Raw genomic sequence first — 26,423 nt, forward strand, 5'->3', positions numbered from 1 at the left:
CTTCTTGAATTCTCAAAGTTCTCTTTCTTTCTTATTAGAGGCCTTTTGAACTTTCCCTGGGAGGGCCTGCTATCTCCTTAAAGCACTGACCAAAGTCTAGGTGTCTCATTCAATAAGCTCACGCCCCCATCACCTGGCCAGCATGCTCGTGGACACAACGCATACTCTGTGGGGGCAAAGATTGGGATTATGTATTAATCATTTCAGGAGTCAAAACGGGGACCCTGATCAGCATGGTTCAAGGATGAATATTGTGTGCATGTGAGAAGACAGGTATCAAGAACATCACAATTTATCTGTGCTTATTATTATTTAGATCATGCAAAGCACTACAGAGAGAAAAGAATCCTACTCTTAATAAACCCATAAGAGCAATGTTCCTTTCATACCACCATTCCTTCTGCCTTCTGTTTCGTGCTCTGTGTATACATTCATTTGCTCCTGTGTGTCAGGGACTGAGCTCAGAGCTCAGGCCACAGGCGTGAGGACGATGGCTGGGGGCCCAGCCCTCACGGTGCTGGACTGGGGGTGGGGGGTGGGGGGCGGTCTGTGCAGAGGGGCAGCATGAGGATGCAAAGCCCCAGGAAGTGGTGGACCAGGCCACAGAAGCAGGCAGGGGCCGGATGGCGGGGAGCTGCCGCCTGTAGAGCGTCCTGCCATTGGCCAGGATTAGATGAAAGGAAGTTGGTGGGGGACGGGACGCAGAATGAGCATCTGCGGAACGCATCCCGGGTGTTCTGTGGGGATGCCTCCAGATCAAGGGCCCCTGGTCATGCAGAGCCAGCCCACCATGTCTCCACCTCCTCTACAGTATGTGAGCAGTCTGGGTGAGCCAGGCGGCGAGCTCAGCCTTCCCAGGCACCTTGATACACGCGGGCCGACCGCCCTGTCTGTAAGCATGAACTCAGTCAGTCACAGTGATGACATCGCCCTCCACTTTACACACACATGAGACAATTTAGAGAAAGCCCACTGTGATTTTCTCCTTGCCAACTCAATCAACTGCCATGGCGCATCTTTTTCCACACACGTCCCCTGAAAGCAGAGTGTTGCGTGGCCCTGGTGGGCACGCATGACCTTCCACCTTTCAGCTCAAGAAGGGCAGCTCCAGAGTTGTATGGACACATTCCCAGCCTCTGAGAGCAGCGGGCAGACAAACCTGAGTTCATTCCTCTGGCAAGACACTCAACTGGTCTGATAATCGGGCCTCAATTTTTTAAAAATTCTAAAATGGGGATATAAAAGGTATCAACTGTGACAGATACTGGAGTGAGATAACCTACAAACACCTGCAGCCAAGAGGCCACCGGGGGGCAGAGTGGAGCACCTGGGAGCTCTGGGGCTGCCAGAGAGCACAGCTCTGGCCAGAGGACCCCTCTGACCCGGGCTAGCACCCACATCAAGTGGGTCTGCCATTGCCAAGAATCTCTCTAAAAAGCTAACCCCAAACCAGGCCCACACTCGTCAAGATGGCGTGGAAGGCCAGCAAGGCTTGGCTCCTGCCTGACCATCTAGCGGTGTTTCTGCCCTCCCTCCCTGTCCCCCTGTGCCCTGATGACACGGAGCGGAGGGCACGCCCTGCACATGCCCTGCTGGCCACTTCTCAGAGCCCCAGACTAACCCCTCCATTCTTCCTCACCGTCGCTCACTCGTGCTCTTCTCCTGGCTGGGCCAGGTCAGCCTTCAAGACTCACTCACGGTAGTATGGCTCTGGGAAGCCTCGTGGGCACACCTTCATCACTGCACTCAAACACCTTGCTCAAGTGCTCTCTCCCACTAGACTAAAAGCCCCTGGAAGGTGAGCTCCCATCTTAGCCACTTTTCTATCCCCCGTGCCCAACAGAACGCCCAATATGCACGAGGTCACCAGGTGCTCAGTGAGTTTGTCAAACAAGTACTCCCACAGTGTATGTATTTTTAAAAGTGCCCACGACTGGCAAAGTCACCTCTGGGGCATGCCTCACTGATTTGCATTTACATGTTCCAACCGAGGAGTTAGCCCAGAAAATGAGGAGAAAGCAAGATATCTATAAATGACCAACTTGAGCCTTGGGCAAAATCAACCGTAGAAGGCCCAGAGGGTCCCATTCCAGGTGACATGCCTGAAAGGCAACAGCTCTGTCCTTTGCAAAAGAGACTTTAGTTCAGGTTGGTTTTTTCTAGTATACGCTGTTTGACGAGGGGCAGTGTATTTCTGAGAAGACTTCCATCATGCGACGAATTACCCAAAAATCAAGTGCTTTTCTTCCTCCTCAGTTCCTGCATGTCCCACGGGTTGCCGTAAGTCCACAGTGCACTTGGGAAAGCCCCACACTGGGCACGTGGCTGAGTTACGTACTGCTAAGCAGAAGGTGGACAGTGGAAGAGGGGGTCCATCTCTTTTCTAAGCTGGTCCCACAGGGAGACCGAGACCGTGCTCTGAAACCCATGCCTTTCTGCTGTGCAAAACTACTGTTTCCAAGTATCCTAATATACTGCTCAGAATGCTTAGTACTGACTGAAGAAACTTTCTTAGTTTTTAAACATGGGGGAAAAAATAGCAGGGTCAGAAAATACTGGATAACTTCATAGATATAGCCAAGGAAGAAAATACCGAGGGACAGGAATCCACGTTTAGGATCCCGCTAGGAGCGGGGCAGCAGCTCAGCGAGTGCAAAGACAGGCGTGTAAACATCCTGGGATTCAGGTGTTAGCAGCGCCACTCAACAGTCCTGACAGGAGCAGACCGCCTCCCCACACCCCTCGGCATGCAGCGAGCATTAATGGGATGAGGAAGGGTACTGGCAGGCTCACAGCGAGAACTCGGTCCCATTGTAAGGTGTCCTTCCTTCCCTCCCACCTCTCCGTGCTCTCTCGTCATTCAGGTGAAAGGGAGCTACCCTACCCTAGGCAGCTACCCTACCCTAGGCAACCCATAGACTTTCACATCTGCTGAGCTGAAACCCAAACCCAAGGAGAACTTCCTTTTCGTTCTAGAACTCCAGGAATTTTCCATGTCACCCTGCATGAAGCATTTAATCAAATGTACCTAACATAAAAAGGTTTTCGGAAAATGTCTGAAAATAAAAAGCCAGAAGGTGCACTTTGAGATGGTAAGTTTGAGGCCTTCTCTCTTACACTCGGTTACAGAAAGTTTCCCAAGGCAGACATCGTTTTTGGCAAGGAGGGTAGGTGTTCCTGACTTCCCTCGAGATGCCAAGCCCCCAGTTTTTGGCGAGCTGCCTGAATCAGGGTGAACTTTAGGTTTTGCCCCTGTGTTCTATGTAACATAAGAAGCAAAGATTATAAATGTAAGCAAACAGAGAGCAAAAGTAAACATGGGCACCAGAAAGGAAGGAGAACAATACTGTTTAGGAGGCAAGGTGGCCAGAAACGGCAAGGATTTTAAAAAGGGCAATGGGGCATATTTATGACACGGCAGAATCAAGCGGTTATAATCCACCTTGAAGTGATCCAAACTGTTCCAAGTCCGACTCTGCTACAGTCTGGTTAGAAACATAAGGATTCTTTCTTTTCAAAGTTAGTGAAATAATAGTAGCCAGCTAGGAAAAGCGTAATTTCCTCATTTTTTTTTTTAAAAAAATGAGATCATTACGAAGAATATTAATGAATGTTTGCTTAAAGATAAGGTTTCTTCTAGAGCACAGAACTTGTCAAAATTTGGATTGTGGGTTTTAAGTTCGCAAAGTTTGGTTTGGCTCTGTCACAGACATACCAGAAAAATTGGTTGAATTAAAAAAAAAAAAAAAAGTAAATGTTCCTAAACAATGACTGGAATCAAAGAAGTCTTCCCAGTTGGGCATACCTAGTTTAGCCCCTCAGAAATGTGGAGGCTAAGGAAAAGCATGGCGCCACCTCCTGGGGAAAAGCCAGAAAGACCTTATACAAATGGGATCCACACTGAGTTTTGGTATCCACCAGGATCCTGAGATTTGGTCATTGGTGAGAGACTGGCACTTAATAAATGCCAGGATTTAAGGTGGGGTGCCAGCATGGGTCTGGACCTGCTTGCGAGTCCTCACTTAGCTAGGCTCAGTACCATGCCAGAGGGAGCAAGGCAGGAAAGAAAAAAAAAGCTCTTGAGTGGAATGTCCAGAGGCCTGAGTTTTGGACCTGGTTTTGTTATCAACTAGTGAGGTGGTCTGGGGATAAATTTCTTCTGCTTTCCAGGCCTCAGCTTCCGTCATCAGAAAAATGAGGGGGAGACTATAAAATCAAGGATTTTCACATTATCTTGGGTTATATAATCTTATCTTCCACGCCTACTTGACAAGCACTTTCTCCTGGGGGGGGGGGGGGCGGCGGGAAACACAGGAAAAATGTCAGGAGACCGAGTCTGAATGAAATGATGTCTAACAAGAGAGCCATCACATCCTTGCCTGGAAAAGCAGATTTGGGGCAATACTTTCTCTCTCATAATGTATTAAGGCAGCTAAGGGGGAGACTCATTCTGTCCTACCCCAAAGGGCAGAATTAGGGCCAAGAGGAAAAGGGGCTGAGAGCTGGGAGGGCACTGCAGACACGGGGCTGGCCGGCCTCTCAGGAGGGGCTGAAGAGACAACCTAAATCTCAGACGGGAAGCTGGGAATCACACAGAAGCCTCCTCCACTGCATCCCCAGTGTCCACCTCTCAAATCTCATGGTGTTTTCCAGGCTGGAGGTGACAGTGTGACAGCCACTCCAGGGCAGTAGCCCTAAGACAAAAGCTGTGTTTTCCATTGGTATTTTAAAGTTTGCTCAGCCAAATTTAAATAGCCTTCTTAGATATATTTAGGAAAGCTTGTCGACAATTCTGTCAATCCATCTACTTTCTTGGGTGGACGAGGAGAGAAAGGATGGTACCTTCAGTTTTTTTTTTTTTTTTTTTTTAAAGATTTTATTTATTTGACAGAGAGAGACACAGTGAGAGAGGGAACACAAGCAGGGGGAGTGGGAGAGGGAGAAGCAGGCTTTCCGCTGAGCAGGGAGCCTGATGCGGGGCTCGATCCCAGGACCCTGGGATCATGACCTGAGCCAAAAGCAGACGCTTAATGACTGAGCCACCCTGGCGCCCCAGTACCTTCAGTTTTCAACAATGAGTCCTGCAGGGCATGGCGCATCCCTGCTCCCCGTGCACCTGCATTCTAGAGACCCAGAGAGCGCCTGTGACTTGCCCACAGTCACACAGCCAGTGAAAGGCAGAAGCCAGATGAGAACCCAGGACCTCAAACTCCAAACTCAAAGGCTCTGACATTAAACAATGGCCCTCTTGCCTGTTTCTGGGTAAGATGCCTTTCCTGAAGCTACAGGAGCTAAAGGCCAGGATTCACACCAGGCTCCTAGGAGGGCCAGTCCACCAGAGGGAGGAGCCGCACCCCTGCCCCGAGCAACACTGCAAGGGCGGCCGGCGCTGCCATTCAGAAGCAGACACCGTGCCTGGCACTTTACGACAATCCTGCGGGGTGGGACAGGGTAGCTCCACTTGACATATAGAACACGACAGCAGTGTGGGTTCTATGGAGTCTTCTAAAAGCCCATGTTCCCTCCCCCTGGCTGTGCTGCCCTGGCTCACTGTTAGAATCCTCCCCCTAACTACTCCTCGCAGGCAGTCTTGGGTTCTAACTACCTCAGGCAGTCTTCCCTGCCTCTTCCAGCCCACTCCAAACTCCTAGCGCATCTCACTCTGAACCACACGTTTGCTTTAACCTCAACGGAACCACGGGCTCTTTGAAGACTGGAGCCCTGCCCCCTGCCCCCCCACTTCCTGCCTCCAATAATAAAATATTTACCAGAATTTGTGCTATTAGTGTCAGACTGTTGGCTTGGCAACTATTAACCTTTAAATGAGTATATAGATTTCTGTTTTTGCCTTTCTGTTAAGCAGCAAAAACGTACAAAGGAAATAGGGTTTCTAGCCACATCCCAAGACTGAATCAAGGAAAAAGTACATATTTAGGACCTACAAAGGCTTAGGTTTCTTACTCAATAGCAACTTCTAGCACCGTGAGGCTGGATGAGACACAGATAATCATCTAGTCCACTCCCTGCGCTAACAGATAAGAAAAACCAAGGTCCAGAGAGGTGAAGTAATTTCTCCAGGTTCACACAACTCATTGTTCTCTAGAGCCAACTGACAGCGGCTGCTGCCCCGGAAGGCTTCCAAAGACCATTCTAGAGTGCAGAGGGTCTGGGTTTAGTCGTGGTCAGTTAGTGATTTTATTTTATTTTTTTATTTTTTTTTTAAGATTTTGTTTATTTGACAGAGAGAGATACAGCGAGAGAGGGAACACAAGCAGGGGGAGTGGGAGAGGGAGAAGCAGGCTTCCCGCGGAGCAGGGAGCCCGATGTGAGGCTTGATCCCAGGACCCTGGGATCAGGACCCGAGCTGAAGGCAGACGCTTAACGACTGAGCCACCCAGGCGCCCCTCAGTTAGTGATTTTAACTGGTATTTGAAAGAGAATTATCCGCTTGCTAAAATAAAACGTGACACACTGACACAATGCTGCTTTTCTCTGGCCTATTTGTCAAAAGGACTGCGTAAGACATGCCACACCAGCAGGGTAAAGTAGAAGCAAGAAGCTAGTTCCCGAAATGTTTATTTTAAAAATAATTTTGGTCTGGCTTTACTTTTAATTCCTTGAAATTATAAAATATAAAATTAACTAGAAATGCTTTAAGCTCAAAACCCCTAAAAGAAAAAAACTGTTTTATATTTATCTCAGAATCCAACTTCCCCAAACAAGTCAAACCACCCAATGCCAGACGGTGATGTCCGGAAGCCCCAGACTTTTGTGCATGGCAAGAAATGTTTGGTGACCCAGTCCAGCACATAAAAGGATGCTATAGACAAATAAAACTGAATATTCACTAACGTGGGCAAGGGCAAGTTCAGGAAACAATCCAAGAATTTCAATTATAGAACATCTTCAAGACACAGAGTTGGTGTTTCTTTCAACTGTAAATAAACATTTACCAAACATTTCCACATTTGGGGGATTATATGTCAGACAAAATTCCTGGGAGCAACAGCTATTCTTACATCAAATGTGTCTAAAATGAATCATAATCGGCACATCAATTGTTTACGAAGAAAGAGGTGCTTCTGAAACAGATAAGGATGTCTAAAACCAGTTTCACGTGATAATATTAACAGAGCATATGACATGTCCACACTGTCATGTCTTTGAGTCTCGTGATGCTCATGCTTTAAAGGGTCACACAGAGGTGATGAGACCCAACAACACAGCTGGACAGGACACACGCTGGACTGAAAACCGGGTTTCCTGCCTCCAGAGTCATCCCCCCCAACGCTGACCCCAGAATCCATTCGTATCATCGATTCTCTTATCAAATCCCCTCTTCACCGGTGAAGGAGAGAATCAGCACCAGCCCTAACAGATTGCAAATTCTAAGAGGAGAAAGGTAAAACTGATGTTTTCTTTCAAAACAGAAAATGGGCTTCAGATTTCTGAGGGTCACTACCAAGGCTGGGCTCTTCAAGATGGTCGCTACAAGCTAACCATCCTGAAAACCACAGTGACTTCATTAATAAGACGTTAAAACTCTGTAGCAAAGTTTATTTACTAAAAACATAAAAACAAGGAGTTAAGATAATGAAGGAGATGTATTTATTCAAATAAGGAACAGGAAAACATCTCTAAGCTGATCCACACCAACGTCTCAAATAGAAACTCTAAACTGGTATCCAAATCCTCCATGGTGCTTAACCAGGTCTGTGTTGGCTGAAGATGGGTGATGCCTGAGCGAGATCTAGTACCTGGTACACTTTTAGTATGTAGCAAAAGTGTTTTACATGCACGGTTCCTTTTAAAAGACCCCGAGAAAACAGACCCTGGCTTAAAGGATGGGAAAACAAGCCATCTTATCATTAGCCCTACCCTACTCCTCTTCTCTCACTGCTATTGTCCCGGTGCCATCACAAGGTGCCTTGTGGCATGGCCACCACCACAGCGGGCACGGGAGGACATCTGCTGCTAAGGTCTCAGGGCAGCTGTGCCAGCCTGCCAGGTCTCATGTCCTTCATGTCCTGCTAAAGCCTGGGCTCTGTCTGTGAATACAAAACCAACTAGCTTCCCACGGGACGGAAGTTCCGGGGCGCTCAAAGGAATGACCACATCTGGGAAGTACTAATTAGCTAGGAGAGCAGACTCTGCCTCTGTAGGACCGATATATTAGTCACTGGGTCTAGAAACATTTTGGATCCTTCCCAATGTCTGAATAACGCCCGAATGTAGTGACGAGAAAACATAACTAAAGAAATACCGTGTGCGATGTTCTCTGCCAACAAGATGGCTACAACACAAACCTGATGTGCACCTAAGTATTCTGCCTGAAAACACAAGAACGGGGAACGGAGACAGATTGGTTAAAATACGAGAAAGACTACAAGAATTTCAAAGGGAAAGAAAAAGAAAAAAAACCACACCTAAAACCTACACACACAGGTGCCCGAGTGAGGAGCTTCTGGCAAAGTGACAGTGAAGTTTCATAAGGAGAACTACAAGGGCACCGAGTCAAGGTGAGTACGAAAGTATGCAAAGCAGGGGAGACGGGCCAATACAGGCACTCCTTTATGTGGAACACAGTGTTTTCCCCACCTGCTTTATCAGGCAATCAGTGACAGCAGCGTGCAAACCCTGGGTTACTCGAATTCCATGTCAACTGAACGCTGGTAAGTTTACTTTAAGCAACAGATACTTTCTGCTTCTGTCTCTTAGGCAATTGAAAGGCCGTTACACCTAAGACCTTTCTCTCCTCAATTTCTCATTTTGCTAATAGTAAACAGATTATTTAATTCTGCTCACGTGTACTTCCTAGGGTCTACTGTCAAAGTTTCAAAGTTTAAGATCAGGATGCCGACTTTAAACACAGACATCTTCCAAGGGGACAGTAAGTGCCACATACTCTGGATGGCTTAGTTTCACCTTAATGCCACATTCTAAGTATGTCCTCTCCTGAGTAAACAACTGATATCAGATATTTGCAAACTAAATACCACTTTTAGGGGCGCCTGGGTGGCTCAGTCGTTAAGCATCTGCCTTCGGCTCAGGTCATGATCCCAGGGTCCTGGGATTGAGCCCCACATCGGGCTCCCTGCTCCAAGGGAGGCCTGCTTCTCCCTCTCCCACTCTCCCTGCTTGTGTTCCCTCTCTCGTTGTGTCTCTGTCAAATAAATAAATAAAATCTTTAAAAAAAAAATACCACTTTTACTTCTTTTTTAAAATTGAGAGAGAGCACCAGTGGGAGGGGCAGAGGGAAATGGGGAGAGAATCTCAAGCCGACTCCCTGCTGAGGGTGGAGCCCGATGCGGGGCTTGATCTCACGACCCTCAGATCATGACCTGAGCCAAAACCGAGAGTCAGACGCTTAACCAACTGTGACACCCAGCCACCCCTTACTTCATTTTGTGATCATGTATTCTCATTAAGGAGAAGCTATTATGGTTAAAAAAAAAAAAAAAAAAAAGCCAGCAAAGGCCAGGCCAGTTGCCCCTTAAAAGAGACACACGACCTGTTTCACATCTTGGTTCTGCCAGTAACTGCCACGTATTACCTGACAAATTACGGCATTTTTTGGACCCTCTTTCCTTGCTCAGGAATAATGGTGTTGACTGTATTAGCTCATCTGGTCCTCACATTTTTTAAATGAGTTATTGTAAATGGCAAGTGTTTTGTTCAAACATGAGTGATTTTCACTATCGCACAACCAAGCCAGATTTTGGAAGCATACGGTATCCGTCTGAGACATATCTATCACTTACGAACCTGTGTTGTGCTAGGACTATCAGGTGGAGATGCCTAGACAGAGCATGAGACCCAGACCTTTGATAAGTCTGCTATCGTGGGGTGGACTTCTGGAGGTCGGACCTGTCACTGTTTGACAGCCACGTAACTGCTAAACAGAGAAAAACCATGATTTAGGGTCTGGATTCTTTTTGTAGACATGTTAAGAACTGCTCTCACTGCAATTTCCTTAATCCACGAGAGTGCTCGTGAGAGTCACGTGGGAGCCGAGAGAATGACCTGAGCAAGTTGTTATGTGTCACTGGGGTCGAACCCACTCAAGTTTTCTAGAGTTCTAAGTACATAGCCCTATTTTCCATAGTACCTTTTATCGGCTGCTGAGATCACTTGTACTTAGAAAGCTCCATCCATCTTCCCTGTTGGTCTCTAGACACTCAAAGAACTGGTGAGCCATGGGGGCTGGAACTTCAGGAAGCAAGTGGATGAGGATTTACTGAGTATCCACTTAAGACTGTTTTTTGTTTTTTTTTTTAATTTATTTATTAGAGAGAGAGTGAGAGAGAGAGCGCAAGAGGGGGAAGGGTTAGAGGGAGAAGCAGACTCCCCGCCAAGCAGGGAGCCCGATGTGGGACTCGATCCCGGGACTCCAGGATCATGACCTGAGCCGAAGGCAGTCGCTTAACCAACTGAGCCACCCAGGCGCCCCACTTAAGGCCGGTTTTAAGTGTGCGGGGCACAGAAACATGTCCTTCCGGCTCCCTGGTAGGCCTCTGAGGTGCCAGGACAGTTTCCTAGTATCTTATGTGTTCGGGAGCTAGGAGGAGAGGCATGACATGACTGTGTCCGTTCATCCAGATCTTGCAGAGAGGGGCACGAGAGGGCAGGAGAGGGAGGAAGACCGACATGGTGTAGCACCTCTGTCAACACGTACTAGGCCAGGAACCCTCACTGACTTCTCATTTAATTCTCATGAGAAACTGATCATATCCACCTCTATCTTACACACAAGGAACGCTGAGGCTTGGAAGCTGAAAGAACCTGTCTGAAGTTGTGGAACAAGGAAGACCTGGTTCTAGCACTCACACATCTGTGTCTCCCAAGCCAACCTTGATCTCCCAACACCAGTCTGGTGGGTGCTGAACGCCACCAGGAAATGGCAGACCCCTACACCCCTTCTTTTGACCCACAGCAATGGGAACCACTGACTTGAGAAATCCCTCAGGGACAGGTCAGTGGAACAGGCCAGTTTCTGTATAGGTGGAAAGGCAATCAGGAACCTACCAAGTGGCACCAGGCCCTCAACTGCACCTGGGCTCAGCCGTCACACCAGCAGTGGGATCTTCACCTGGTATCACAGCCTGGGGCCTAGCTCAAAGGCAGCGACTCCCTGTCTTGGGCCATACAGTGATCCACACTCCTCCTCTCCTCCCACATCCTCAATGCACCCCAGACTCGTCTGCTCAGCACTCCTAGGCCAGAGGCCTGGCTCACCTCCTTATGGGAATCTTTATGGGCTTCCAGAGTCTTCATGATGGTGAGCTCGGCGTAGTTTTTAAATCTTGCTGGCTGGTTTCTCAGAATTTCCCGTAAAACTCTCAATGCTAGTGCTCGGATGGAATGCTGGAGTACAAAAGGAAAGGAAGATGTTAGCAAACGCTACCCAGAGCTTCAGTGAACATGCCAGCCAGCAGCGTCCAGCAGAGCCAAGCACCCAGCCCTGGGCTTCCCCGGCACCTTGCTGGAACCCCAACACAGGTCCCACTGCTTATGTGGCCCAGGCTGAGGGGCCAGCTCCAGGAGGCAGGCGCTGTGCCTATGCTGACATTCCCAGGGCCTAGCACCTAAGAGGGACCTGATGAAGGTTTCAGGAATGAGCCAAATGAGGACCAAATGATACTGAACGAGGACGATACATCTAAGTTCATTATCCATCTCCTGGGGGATTTCCAGACTTTCTGGGGCTTAGATATGCAAATTACCCTTTTGTAAAATGTACAAAAGAACGGGTAAAAAGCATGTAACCATTTCACCAACACGACCTGTAAGACTGTGGACTAAGACAGCCGCAGACCTGTTGTTACTCCCGACCTTCTGTATGATGAGATCACAGGGGAAGGGGATGTGTACACACCTCGAGCTGTCTGAGGCCCGAGTCTCACCATTTGGAGGAAAGCCATGTCAAACAGACTCCTAATCTCAATAAAAGAAAATGGGGTTTACACCAAACAGAGCCAAAAAGTACATCCTGATTCTTCGTTGCTCATCTGTACAGTTCACACACTAACACACCATCCACCTGCCCTCTACGTGACATCACTTTACCTACCGACGAAGGCCGACCAAGCAGACGGGCTTCAGCAGCCAATACTCTGTGTAAGGAAGTTAATACAGCCCTTTCATCACTGTCCTTCTATCTGTACACCAAACCATTAACCCGAAGCATGAAAGAAATCAGTCACCATGACATTCCCCAGCCCCACGCGCACCTGTCTTCCAACAAAGTCACCATCAACGTGACCCTGAGTGTGACCTGTACCGTGGGCTGTGTTGAGCTTCCTCCAAATCCACCCGGTCCTGCCCTTGAACTCTTCACCACACCTACTTCGTTGCTGTTTCTGCCAGCCCAGTACAGAGATGGACTTTTACTTCTAGAGTATAATTCAGACAATTCCCAACATTTACTGCTGTCTCCACATAAGGGACCAGCACACAGATGGGTGAAGGCAGGGCTCTGACTAGGCTGCTCCCTCCTGTCAGAGTCATCTACGTGGATGGATAATGAACATGGGTGGGTTACAGACCAGGCATGGTACAAATGCCTTGTGGGCCACATTTAAATGTCACAGGGCAAAGAGGGTTTTTCATTTTAAAAATAATAAAGAAGATAATAGAAAATAATCCACACTTCCAGAACTTGTTGCTTGACCAATGAAGACCACTGGAACTGCTCACATATGCAGGGCTGAACCTACACAGAATTTCATGGAAGGCAGCATCTAGTAGGGTCTTTTAAAAAATGAACTTGCCTCCTTCTCAATTAACACATGAAACATAAAACTCACACAGAAAAGAGCTCGTTGTAAAAAAACATTCCATGCTAACAAAGTCGTAGGAAATTTTGTGTTAGACAAGGTAACCTGAAGCAGGAACAAGTTTCCCTCAGGTCCTACAAACCCGATTACAAAAAAAACTTGCATATAATAAGCTAAGAACAAGCCTGTCTCTGACCAAAACATGACCTCACTAACTGCTGCTCAGAAAATATCTGAAAAATGTTTTGATGTAAATAGTAGGCACAATACAGAAAGTAAAGCTGAAGCCAAACTCAAGGAGAACAGGACTCAATAACCCGTCCCCCGGGAAGGGGGGAAACATAAGGACGAGGAAAGTGCCTCACATCTTTGTCCCCGAGCGTCTCCAGCAGCAGGAGCAGAATGGTCTTGAAGTGTTCCTCCCAGACGCCCAGGCTGTCTTCCCGGGTGATCTTGAGCAGCTCCAGCAGGGCACCTTTCCGTTCCTCCACCCGCTCGTTGTGGTTGGACAGCTCTTTCAGAAGGTCAGCCACCAAGTCAGAATGGTCAATGGGTACTGGGGAGACACCGAGACAAGTCATATCACAAGGGAAGCCCCGGTTGGGGACGCGCCCCCGGGGATGCTCAAGCTCCCCTCCACTGGCTCCCCGCTCTTCCAGAGGCAGCTTCTCCTCCATCCCTGCTGCCATGCCCTCCACCCGGCTTTGAACCACCTCACTCTCTACACCCTCAGCAGGCCACCACCCCAGCTGTGAAAACAGAGATGTGAGAACAGGCATCAATGTCTTTAACCCTTCCTTACCATCTTTTGCCCCCTCCCATTTCAGACAAACAGGAGGAACCATCTAATAGTCCCTCCTCTATGGTCTTCTTTCGCCAAGTCTATCCCCAGCGCAGCAGTCTGAAGTCAGGCTGCCACCGGACAGCCCCCTCCCGCTATCACACCCACCAAAGCACGCACATTTTCCTCAGGGCCCTCCTCACCGTCACATCTGATCCTCTAACCTCCCTTCCCTGCCCCAATATCCAGAGCTTAGTAACCAGCACAGCAAACAAATACTAATCAAGATGTTTAGACTGTTCTTGGACTATTTACAGACTAAACTTGCCAAGATCACTTAGCAAAATTACTCGCAGGGACTTCAACCATGGAAGACATCCTTTCTCTTCCCATATTCTTTCAAGAGACCTCAACTCTGAACATTCCCTTTCAATACAAAGGATGAAAAGGCAAAGACAAATCATGAGAAACTACTTAAATTTGTATTTGCATACTTTTTTTTTCTTTAGCATCTAAGATAGGGGAACACACACAGGAAGTTTGAAATGTTAAAGAACTTGATCTTTCCCCCCTGCATTCCCACCTTTCTCTTTGAGCCTTTTTTTTTTCCTTTAAGCCTTTTAGTATACAGATGGTGAACAGATAACAACCAACACCCAGCCCAATCTCTATTCTATCTTAAACGAGAGCTACAAATGGGTTAACTTAAATGATGTAGCAGTTCTATGAGCAATGAAAGGAAACAGGTCCCTACTCCACGAAAGGGCAATTCATAAAACATCATACCCCTAGCCCATGGCCCCGGAAACACACACTGGGATCCCTTGGGAATTTAAGGAGCTGCTACCCATTGGCAATCAGCAAGTAAGAGCCAGGGGATGTGCCTTGAGACAACTGAAGGACTTCACTACTGTCTTAGGATCCCATCACTGTCTGAGCCACTGAAAGAGCACAGTTTTCCTTCTTTTTTTAAAAGTAGGCTCCACATCTAACGTGGGGCTTGAACTCACGACCCTGAGATTGAGTCACAAGCTCTGCCGACAGCCAGGGAGCCAGCCAGGCGCCCCCCAGTCTTCCTTCTTTTGTATCCCCACTGAAACCAGCATCTGCTCTAGTGTGGCCCCTCTTTCCAGGCCCACTGTGATAAGTCTGTTTCCCCTGACAGGCCTTGAGTTCTCTGAGGCCAGGGACTGTGCCTCATTTGCCTCCTTGTCCCCAGCAAGCTACCCATTTCATTACACACAGTGAATGCTGTTTACAGTTCTAATTTAGGGTTCTGATTTAATTCTCCATTCAAAATTAAAACACAAAAGGTTTGGAAACAAAGAGAATATATAATTTTTTAAAAATGACTATTAAGTGAACATGACAATCAGGTGAAAAGGAAATAATTAAGTTCCTGATGAAAATACCATCACACCAACGCATACTTGACTCACTTACTACTCAATAATGGATAATGGGTCTTAACACAAGTGTCAGAAAACAAAACAAGACAGCAGACTAGTTCTGTTCCATGCCAAGTATATTTTGGGACAAGTAATTTAATCTTTCCAGACCCTTAGATTTTTAATCTGTGAAATAGGAATAATCCACTCTATCTCATTAGATATACAGGTAAAACACTGAGTTCAGCAGCAAGCCCATGTTAACACAGGAGCTCAGTATGTGCCAGATTCCCTCTCTCCAAACCACAGGACAGAAGTCAACCTAAAGCAGCTCCAGGAAGAGCTGGTTAAAACGCCGGTGACAGAAGAATGGAGCCTCTCAGGGGCTGCTACAGGATCGTACTTCCATAGCTCAGGGCTGGGAGAGGGCACAGCAGGGGCCTCTGCGCCCCAACAGCAGTAGCTAACTGCTACTCCCCTCGTGCTTCTGACCTGCACTCAGGCCCCGGCTCCTCGGGGAAGCCTTCCCTCATGGGCACAGCTGACCTGCCTTCACCGCACGGTGTCACAGCTCCGAGTTCCGGAGAGCTGTGTGACTCCAACTTCATGACTGTCTCCGGGAGGAGGCTGTAAGCTCCCGGGGGGGCAGGCACTGTGCATACTTTCGCTCACGGTTGTGCCTTCCATGCCTAAGCACAAGGCAGGAGCTCAGTGAGCAGCCGCTGAGCAAGCGGCTAACCAGAGCAGACCCAGTACGTCCATTTAGGTTTGCCCTGTCGGCCCAGAGCTGCTCTGACGAGAGGAGAAAGCCCCACAGAAAGCACTTATGGATGGGGGGGAGGGGGGCGGAATCAAGCAAAGAAAGACGAACCGTCTCGAAGCTGCTCCATGTCATCATCAAACACGGCCTCCTTCAGGGCTGTCTTGTCATAGGTGTTGATGGTGTCGGAGTAGGGGTACGGATTGTAGTCTCGCACCCGCGGCCCTGGGAAGGCGCGTGGAGGCTGGGTGTTGAGGAGGGACGTCTTGTTATCCAGAGCTGTTCTGCCTCCTTCCACCACATCGCTGCCTCCCCGGCCCTCAGTGGCAGGCAAGGCAACTCCACCATCGCGGGACACCTGAAGCACAGCACACGGGCAGTTCCTGCTTAGGACTTTGAACACGCTCTTCCTTTACCTCTTCAGAAGTATCAGGAGAGCCAGACTTTGCACTTGAAATCTGGCCACCGACGGAAGGACAGTTACTAGAATTTCAATCTGCAAACATCTAATTCATAAACTACCTTACCGGGAACCGAATATGCTTACGTTTTCACCCCTTCATTCATTCATTTACACATAAAGGCTGTTTTACTTTGTACTTGGTGATGACTTTTACTCAAACGTTTCTCCAGGAATCTCGTGTGCCGGCACTGCCGCCTATCATTTCTTCATGAACAGTGGGATTTTCTCAGTGAGGCCTTGACACACCACCAATGTGAGACGCTCCCCCGAAGACCACCACAAGATCTAAAGCAGCCCAACCATCCAGGATATCCTTGTATATACTCCCCCAAAGCCAAATAATGCTTACTAATCTCTAGCAACGGAGAACTCTGTATCCGAGAGGCCGATTACCCCCTGGACACCTGTGACTCTCAGCTGGGCTTTATGCTGAGTCAAAGAATAGGCTTTGTTGCTATTTTCTGAAACTTTTTCTTCCTGATTCTTTTTTTTTTTTAATTTTTTAAAATTTTTTAAAGATTTTATTTATTTGACAGAGAGAGACACAGCGAGAGAGGGAACACCAGCAGGGGGAGTGGGAGAGGGAGAAGTAGGCTTCCCGCAGAGCAGAGAGCCCGATGCGGGGCTTGATCCCAGGACCCTGGGATCATGACCTGAGCCGAAGGCAGACGCTTAACAACTGAGCCACCCAGGCTCCTCATTCCTAATATAATTCTGAGACTTGTCCTTAACAAATTAAACCCTTGGTGTCCTTTAGCCCTTGTGTCATGTTCCTGACTCCCCCCTCACTCCCAGGGGGTCCCTTCTCCTGAGGAGCACTGACCGGCCTGTCTGGCTCCCTTTGCAGGGCGGCAGTATAACCAAGCTAGTGTGGGCCAACTGCCGGGAACAAAGCAAACCCTCACTTTCCTCACCCCCACCATGTGACTATGTAACCACGGTAGAGCCATCTCCAGGCAGCCAGACCACACTGGGTGACTGCTGGGGCATGTGTCTGACTTGTGCTGCTGACAAGATATATCTCCTTCACTTTGTGCTTATGCATTTTTTTAAATTGTGGCCAAAAAAAAAAAAAAAAGCCAGTTTAAAATTGATCATAAAATTGATCATTAAAATAGATCACCTTAATCATTTAATTCATAGGTGTACAATGCAGTGACATTAAAGACAGTCGAGATGCTGTATAACCATGACCCCTACATTATATGTTGGGCAAACCTTTTCATCTTCCCCAACCAAAATTCTGTACCCAGTAAATAATAACTCCCCACCCCTCCTGGCTCTGGTCACCCCTATTCTACTTTCTGTCTCTGAATTATTTCACTTGGTCTAAGCAAGGTCCATTCATGTTGTAACATGCGTCAATACTACATTCCTTTTTATGGCTGAATAATACTCCACTGGATGCATGTATCACATTCTGTTTACCCATTTGTCTGCTGGACACTGGACTGCTTCTCCACAGTTTGGTTACCATGAAGGATGCTATCACGGACACTGGGGTACAACTATCTGTCCCAGTCCCTTCTTCTAATGCTTTTGGACACATACCTAGTGGAACTGCTGGGATGTATCTGGTTTTTAACGCCACCAAAAAATATTTTCTGCTAACTATCAAGATGTTAAAAGGATATATAATCCATGGGCAGACCTGAACAAAATAAGACTTGGGGCTTTTCTCGCGGTAGGAAGATGATTCATGGGCGATTTAATTTTTTTCTCCTTGTAACTCTCTTCTCAAAGTAAAACACATACTATTATAATGAAAGAACTTAAGAGAAAGGGTTTTAAAAACCGCAGACATTTTAAAAATAAAGCTAACCCATCCTAATTCTAATCACTTTTAACAAAAACCAAAACAAAAGATCTTCCTTTTTAAACTGTGTATTATCCCCATCCTTCTCTTCCCGCAGATTGCGTGGAGTGGGAATCAGAGTATACACGCCCACATATTTTGCTTTCCTCGCAGTGTAATAATGTCCCATGCAAACACTGTTTGTAACCACAATGTTTACTCACACCACTATTTCCATTTGTGTTCTAATAAGATTTACTCAACTATTCCCCTTCTACTTTTTTTTTAATGTTTCTGGGTTTTGTTATAGATAATGCTGAGATAAACTACACTGTAAATAATAACTTTCTTTCCTTTTGCTGAGTTTGTTATTTAGCGTAGGTTGTCAAAGGTTATATCACGGATAAAGGATATGAAACTTAAAATCACTTAGGCTGAGGGGCACCTGGGTGGGTCCGTCAGTTAGGTGTCTGACTCTTGGTTTTGGCTCAGGTCATGATCTCAGGGTCATGAGATCAAGCCCCATGTTGGGCTCTGAGCTGATCGTGGAGCATGCTTAAGATTCTCTCTCTCCTTCTGCCCCTTCACCCCCCTACCCCCCCCCCCCCCCCACTCCCCCTTTCCCCCTTAAAAAAAAAAAAAAATCACTTATGCTAAATATAATTTACTAAGCTCCAAAGCAACTGTATCAAGTTCCCATGCCACCAATATTCTACTAGTTCTTTATATCCTTTCTAGCATTAAATATTTTAATTTCTACTCGAAACAAAGTGGAACAATTTAGAAGTAAAGTGGAACCTCAAAAGTATGTTTACTGTATTTCTGTAATCACTCATAAGGATGGATTTTTTCCCACATGTTGAATGTTTTCATCTCTGCTTTTGGGAACCATCTTCCCAGTGGATCTGACATTCATCCTTACGGATGTCTGTCTTATTAGACTGAGTCACTTATCAAGCCAAAGAGACATACCAGTTCCCAAATCTTTCACACTTAATGCATTTTTATATCCACTGTGGTCTTTGCTAACACTCTGATCATCAAGCAGCTAAGATGTTGAATTCTGAGCCTGTTCAATAATTCAATTTCCACTTGGTCATATTTAATGCAGCTAGAAAAAAAAAAATCCAATGGAGCCCTTTCACTCCACATCTGACTGATCCCTCTCCCTGGCTAGAAGGTCCTTCCCAGAAGTTTTCCTTAAGTTCTCTGACACCACACTATCCTGGTCTCCCACACAATAACCTGTAGCTTTTCTTTCAACTCCTTTTCTTCCGTCTTTCCCTTAGTGTTGATGATCCTTTGGATTTTGTCCTTACCCTTTACTTGGTTGATTTCACTCACTTTTTAGTTATCATCAAGCCAACTAGTCAATGCCTCTCAAATCTCTATCCCCAGCTTGAACGGCCAGCCTAAACTCCAGACTGGTACCTGCAAAGGCCTACGGGATACATATACTCAGATATTCCACAGGCCCCTCAAGTCACATATATTCAAAACCGAATTCATTATGTTCCAAAGGGGATGACATACATTTTTTCTCTCCTTCTAGGATATTATCTCACTAAACTGCCCCAGCACTTAAGAGTCCTAGGCACAGACTTCTGACTCTAGTATTTCAGCTCATGCCCTCCCAACCCTACTTCCTCCAGAGGCATTCTTTGTGACAGCAATCTTTCTAAAATGTAAGTGTGACCATGCCGCTTCCCTGGTTAAAAAATCCTTCAAAGACTCTCCATTGACGCCAGAGTAAAGTTAAGACACTGGCAGAAAAGTCCCCTGGGTGTGAGTGCCCTTCCTGAGCCAACCTCTGCAGCCTCTTCCCCAAACCTCGCCACCAACATGATATGCCCACTCTCTCCACATCAGCCACCCACAAAGGGAAATCATGCCGTGCCCACTGCCATCTCCCTGCTTTCTCACAGGGCCTCCCTCCTATTTGTCCAAACTCCCCTTGACCCTTTGCTTCATGCACCTCCAAGGCTGCAAAACATCTCTCCCGCTGACCCTTCCTGAGCACAAAGACTGGCCCAGCATGTCTCTTCAGTACTGAGCCCTGACCAATCCCCGCCACACCACTGATTTCCCACTGATCTGCCTCCCTCTGCATGAGACTAGAACTTCCAGAAAGCCATGTTGGTGTCCGATTCAGGCCTACTATTTTTGTCACGTCACAGGAACAAAAATATGTCCGGGATAAACAAAAGCAAAAACAGGGGAGAAAAAGGTAGTTTACATTTTTCACAGACAGCTGAGAGTTACTCAAAATTTTATAAAGTTACCTTGGGCCTCTTAAAATATTATTATTCTAACTGCAAGATAAAAATAATGATGAAGTTCAGTATTCACAGTGGTCAATCTTCAGAATTATCACTTAACTGAAATATCGTTCTCTACTAGCCTGGGGATACTTACAATATCACAGTCCTTCTTGCCATCCCGTTTAATTGGCTCATTCAGATCCTCTTGGCTTCGAAAACTAAACTTTTCAATGGCTTCTGTAACTCCACGCAGAGAACTATAAATTTCTTCAGAGTTCAGGTTCTCTGTATCATACTCCAGCATGCTAAAGATCAAAAATAGTGTGTTTCTTAAATTGAAGCATATGAATGTATTTGAGCTATGGGCATAAATTACTTCCAACGGTTTATGGAGTAAGGTGTGATTATAGTTTTATATCTTTAGGTGACTTGGAATGAAAAGGAGACACCTGTTAGAGCACCACCACTGGACAATTATCCGTGTTGTCAAACCAGGCCCCAAACTACATCGGCACTCGGTAAGAACCAGTGGGGAACAGCAATAACCACGAGAATGCAAGAACTCAAAGGGTGACAACTGGTGACAATGCACGAGGTAATGAAAGTGGAAAAATAACTTTCATATCTTGAAGATGGAAACGAGGAGTCTGGTTGTTACTGGTCTCAAATGTACAAACAGATTAAGAGGGACAGGCGTTTCAAATTAAAGCTAGTATTACAAGCAAGTTTCGGAGGAGCAAAGCAAATGACCTCACAAGACAGGGTTACGCTTACCAGTATTAGAAACTTGTGAAATAAAACCCGACATTCAAAAATGATTCCAAGTCAGATCCACCCTACCGAAAGGCTCGGGACCATCTCTCATGCCATCTAACCCCGGTGCTTGCTGTGAATACCAACTCTTCCAAGATGCTTATGTTTATGTGTTTTATAATAAAAACAGACCTTCGGGCGCCTGGGTGGCTCAGTCGTTAAGCGTCTGCCTTCGGCTCAGGTCATGATCCCCGGGTCCTGGTATCGAGTCCCACATCGGGCTCCCTGCTCGGCAAGAAGCCTGCTTCTCCCTCTCCCATTCCCCCTCCTTGTGTTCCTGCTCTCACTATCTCTCTGTCAAATAAATAAATAAAATCTTTAAAAAATAAAATAAAATAAAATAAAAACAGACCTTCTACAGAGGAGTCACATTCCTAGATGGATGTCTAAAAGTATTTCAAAAAGCAAGACATATTTGTCCCTTACAGAAAAGTGATGGCAACTATTGTTCCTTTAGCTGGCCATGCAGAGCAAAACATGAAACAGAGCAAAAGTCCCACAGAGCCAGCCTTCGGGTATAATGCAGCGTGTCAACAAGCAGCCTTTAGAGGTCTGAAAAGTGCACTGAAACGTGGTCCTAAGAACAAAACCCACCACGGTCCCTCACTAAGAATATCACAGACAAGCACAGGATAAAGCACAGCATAAAGAAAGCTCAAGACAAGAAGCGACAGTTGACCAAGGGCAAGTAAAAAAAAACCCGTGTTAGTTTAAGCGTCACCTGTTTCAAGAAAATGTCAAGAGAAGATCAGATGAGTCAGTCTAATTGAACTTACAAGAAGTCTTAAGCTATCCTGAGGGGGACACTCAAAGAGTCCTTGGCTGTATACAAGTAATCATTCGACAACACTATTAAAGACTAAAGCAAAGCACTCTTTCCATCTTCAAGAGAAGGAACTGAACCTAGACACTTGCAGGCAGGAGCCTTTCCCATGGGCAACACAACCAATCCTGTATGTTCTCACAATGAGGTTAAGTTTCCTGTAACTTAAAAACAAGTAGTATTTACTAAGCCCACTCCCCACCTTTTCTTCTCTTTTTTTAAAGAGAATGGGCGGATGAGCAAGACAAGATTTGCACAGTTCTCACTGGGAGTAGCCAGACCTCTACCGGCTCAAGGCTGTAATGATCCAAGTGCTTTCCAAGGCTGGACAGGTTCTGCTGGGGCACAGCAGCTGAACTCACCCTTCAGAGATAGGAGCTATTTACCTAAAATTGCAACACTCGCCCAGATAGAACCCATTCTTCTTTTCTGATGAATGAAAGAAAATCCACGCTCCAACTGTACTTGGAGAGCTCACAAAACTACACGCCAACTCAAAGACTGGCTCTGGCATCAAACACAAAAGAAATGTGAACGAACACGTTTACAGTTAAAATTCCAAAGTATATACTGACAGGAGGTGGACTAAAACACTTGAACAGAATTCAAGATTTCAACCCCTGCTAAGTTCATAAGGTTATCTGTCCATGAGGCAACAGCCCTTTAAAGTGAAGAAAGCATGACTGAGGAGCACAGGGGCTCCCGGCCCCTCCTTTCTAGAACACCACAATACCAGCTTATGTGGGAACAAAGGCATTTATACATCTGGCCAGTACACTATTTTTTATATATAAAAGCTGAGTATGACTCAAACAAAAAAATACGCATACGAGATGTAAAAAAGATGCCTTAAAATACTTTCAATCACGACAACCAAAAATAATAGCATAGCCCATGCAAAAGGAAAAAAAAAAAAACAATGGAAAGAATGACAGATGGACAAGAGGAAGTCTGGCGGAACGTTCAGCTTTTTAAGGGATGTCACAATATTATTTTCCATATGTCGCTTCAGATAATGTTAGCTTTCACATAATTTCATCTCACTATGTGTACCCTGAGTGGTCTTAAAATACTTCAGTTCACAGAACTTTAGCATTACAGTAGCCTCTTTTCAAAATAATAAAAGGATCCTGCCAGTTAATGTTCCTCCTTCTTATTTTCAATTAATAATTAGGAGTACACATGCACGACCAAGTACAATCTGTGGTGACACTTTTTTTGGACTCACTAGCTTGAGGTCTGAAGTATCTCCTTGGTACGAAGCTAAAAGTGTGAGCTCCAGGTGAGAGACAGTATCGTTTTTTCTAACAGGAAACAGGTAATGAATGCTCCGTGCTTTGCTAGTTCATGTTTTGGCATCTGTTTTTTTTCCAAATCAATGCCTATGAACCCTCATTTTGTAGGGGGGAAAAAAGGAAATCCTCAAAGCAGTCCCTGGTGAATCACAGACACCGTGGTCCCAGCCAGCAGACCATAAGGGAGCACAGCAAGAGGGACGGCTTTTCTTATCAGAAGAGACTTGCTTAGGGACACCCCGGTCTGTCACCTGCCCCCATACTCTGTCTTGTTTTAGCTCAAGGACATAATCCTTGAGGTTAAAGGCCAGCTCCTGGTCTTCTGTAAACACTGTGTTTAGACCCCAGAAAGGTTTCCTTAGAATTCTTTAGATTACGAATAGTTGCTCAATCGGTCAATAGTCACCGACCCAAGGTCAGGCCATGTCATCCAATACGGAGGCAGAATAGAGCTCTGGACACACCCTGTTGTAAAGGATATATATCGTGGATGGGGAGGTGCATGAGGTCAGGTCTCCAAGAATGGGGACACTAGAGACAGGAAGTTTGCTTTCTGAGATTTTCCTCCTTGTCATTTTGCAGGGAAAAGATACGAGGAATGGAATTAGGATATAATCATTCCTTGTTATGCAATCAATACGGTTTTGGCAGAAAGCAAAGAGACAAAGATTTCCTCTTATTTGTAGGTAACTGATGGGTTTTTCTAAACACAGAAGTCTCTTGTCAATGCTCTCTCCCTCTGATGGTCAACAGAAGTTATGGGTACTTATTAGCATGAGCTGTGCTATTGTGCATGCGTGAAAGATGATTCTGGAAACGAGGTGCCCAATGGAAGGGGGTCTTGATGGCTGGATGGGAAGGTGGCTGGGTGGGGGTGAAGCTCAGTGCCCCATTAGGGCACACAGGTCAGTGTACGGGAACACAGTCAATAAGTGGACTTCTACTTTGAGGCATGGCTAACCTTAAAAAAAAAAAGTTTAAGTACGGTGACATGCTTTATTAACACTGACGACAGCAGCTGTCACCTTGTTGCTGTGTCCTTGCCCTAACCTTGTGTATCTAGAAACAGTCATTACAGGGTTCTCTGTACTTGAGAAGTTACTCTTAAAGCTCTTAGAGTTTCAAAGGAAAGATGTTGTTAAAACCTTTAGCTGACTTTATTAAAAATATACAGCTTCACTGAGTTGAGGATACAAAAGTAGGAACGTCAATCTGCGCAAAAGCCGCCTACGAGGCATTCAGAAGTAACAGACCTTTTTCGGTTTTGTTTTCACCCTATCCTATCAGCAGGTACAAACTCATCTTACACAGCACAAAGACAGCTGGGCTGCCCCAGGCTCGTGCAATTACAGGCTTCTAGGGAAGGGGTCCTCGGATCTTTGGACCTTTATAATAACCACCTGAGAGACCCTCAAACGGTTGTCTGTAGAAATCCGTGGCCCTTACTTTGTCCCACCGATTTACCATCTGTTTTAGATCTGAAGGAAGCCCCACCCCTTCCTCTAGACTCATTAACCTCGTCACCTTCAACCAGGGGCTTGTGAGAATACCGACTGCGCTCCTGCCTAGGGGCAGGGCACGTCAAGGAGATGTACTTCTCGGGCCTTCCCTTCAGGATCTGTGTCCTCTGACTCTCACCACATGGCAGTACATTATGCAAGAAATCAGTCCACATCGCCAGCAGCGGGACTGGTCGCTACAGGTACGCTTTGGGAAAGAGCAGGTCTCACTTGCTTCTGAGCGGGCATGCCTTGTCCTCCTGAGAAGAATACGAAGGAAACCGTGCCCCTGTGGCCTGCCTTGACTTCAGGGCATTGCCCCAGCACCTCTGGCGGAGCTCAGCTCTGCCGGGGCCAAAAGGCTTGCTCTACTAGGTGCTGCTGGATTTGGTCAGTTGATGAAATGGTCATCTGTCCCTGTGACACAGCAGGAGTCATACTCATGCAGGTCAACAGAGATCATGCACCTGCTCACACTTCTCACCAAGGCTCTACTCCTGCTCGTCTAAGCCAGAGGCTTTCCGAAAGCCCTGAGACGACCCTGGAAATGCAATAATATTGTGACACCTCAGACAAGGTTAACAAGTAGCTTGTTACCTGGGAGAGTAAGAACGCCTGAGAGTCTTGTGGGAGGGAGCGGTGGGAATGGAGTTGGGCTGAGAAAAGGGAGGTGGGTGCTTCGATAGGCCATCGGCACTCCAACCCCACAACCGACTGCAGTGATCAGAAGAGGAGAGTCAGAGAGAGACAAAACAAGGCAACGGGGAGGGGGGACGGGAGGGGACTGAGAGACACTATATCCTAAGTGTCTTCCAGTCTCCTCTTTCCTTGACCAAGCTCTGTCAAAGTTAACTGGAGCAAAATTTATACTTCACCATACAGAGAAAATGAACAAGGTTGGTTTTACAGTCTGGCCCTCAATATGGCCGCTTTATTCCTTCCCCTCTTGATCGTGTGTTAACATTTTTAAATCACGAGATTCCAAGTGTAAGAGTGTGTGAATGTGTGTGTGTCTGCACTGGGAAGGACATTACGAGTACTTCCATACAAATAGGCATGCATGTTCCGTTTCAGATAATGCTATCAATTGTTTACAAAGAGCCGAAGGAGGAATTTCGGGCCTTAAGTCAAATGGGACCCGAGGGACTACAGCAGGAAGACTCAGAGAACATGCCTTTCTGACCACAGAACTCTAGCAGGGGACGATGTGCTCCCTGAGCCCGGAACCCAATCGGATGGAGTTCAAGGGCTGCCACAGGCAATTTCCTTCTGAAAAAGTAACAGCACCACTAGAGGGCTGGAGCGCCAGGTCTCAAAATAACCCAATTCCCCTGCTCATATCACCTGATTCGAGAAATAACTCATCGGAGAACACAGGCATCCCTCCTCACTCTGTAAATGTCGCTCAGTGGTCGGTGCCCGCAGAGGCCCCGACGGACATTCTAACAGCTGCTGCGATTCAGGAGACCCACAGCCACTGTGAGAGGCATGAGCTGACCTGGCAGGAAATGTGACCCCAGGTCCAGGGTGGTCCCCAGGAAGCAGCACTGCCTGAGGATGGCGATCATCAGGGCCCTAAGAGCTAGTCTCTGCCAAAGACAGCTGTGGTCTCATTTTGTAAGGTCAGTAAGTGTGGAGAGGAGAGGTCACCATGGCACATGAGGGCCCACAGACCTCTGAGTCCCACACTGAGTAGGGGTGGAGGTAACCAGAGGAACTTGGGTGACCATCTTGGCTGGCGCTCTGCTAACAGGTAGAGCATAAAGCAG

The 26,423-nt window shown here is 46.7% G+C and overlaps 1 protein-coding gene across 10 annotated transcripts in view; it reads right to left on the minus strand.

Moving 5' to 3' along the window:
• Window positions 1-26,423, minus strand: part of CLASP1 (cytoplasmic linker associated protein 1) — a 263,183-nt gene that overhangs the window by 17,323 nt on the left and 219,437 nt on the right. For all 10 annotated transcript variants that reach the window (XM_035008218.1, XM_035008217.1, XM_035008211.1 and 7 more), the window contains 4 exons: window positions 20,379-20,529; window positions 15,817-16,063; window positions 13,142-13,332; window positions 11,236-11,364 (listed from right to left, as the gene is read on the minus strand). In XM_035008218.1, coding sequence (XP_034864109.1) covers window positions 11,236-11,364; window positions 13,142-13,332; window positions 15,817-16,063; window positions 20,379-20,529 — 718 coding nt within the window. The remainder of the gene's footprint in view (window positions 1-11,235; window positions 11,365-13,141; window positions 13,333-15,816; window positions 16,064-20,378; window positions 20,530-26,423) is intronic.

The sequence above is a fragment of the Mirounga leonina genome, unplaced genomic scaffold (assembly GCF_011800145.1).
Source record: "Mirounga leonina isolate KUSES-001 unplaced genomic scaffold, KU_Mleo_1.0 Mir_151, whole genome shotgun sequence".
Taxonomy (NCBI): Eukaryota; Metazoa; Chordata; class Mammalia; order Carnivora; family Phocidae; genus Mirounga; species Mirounga leonina.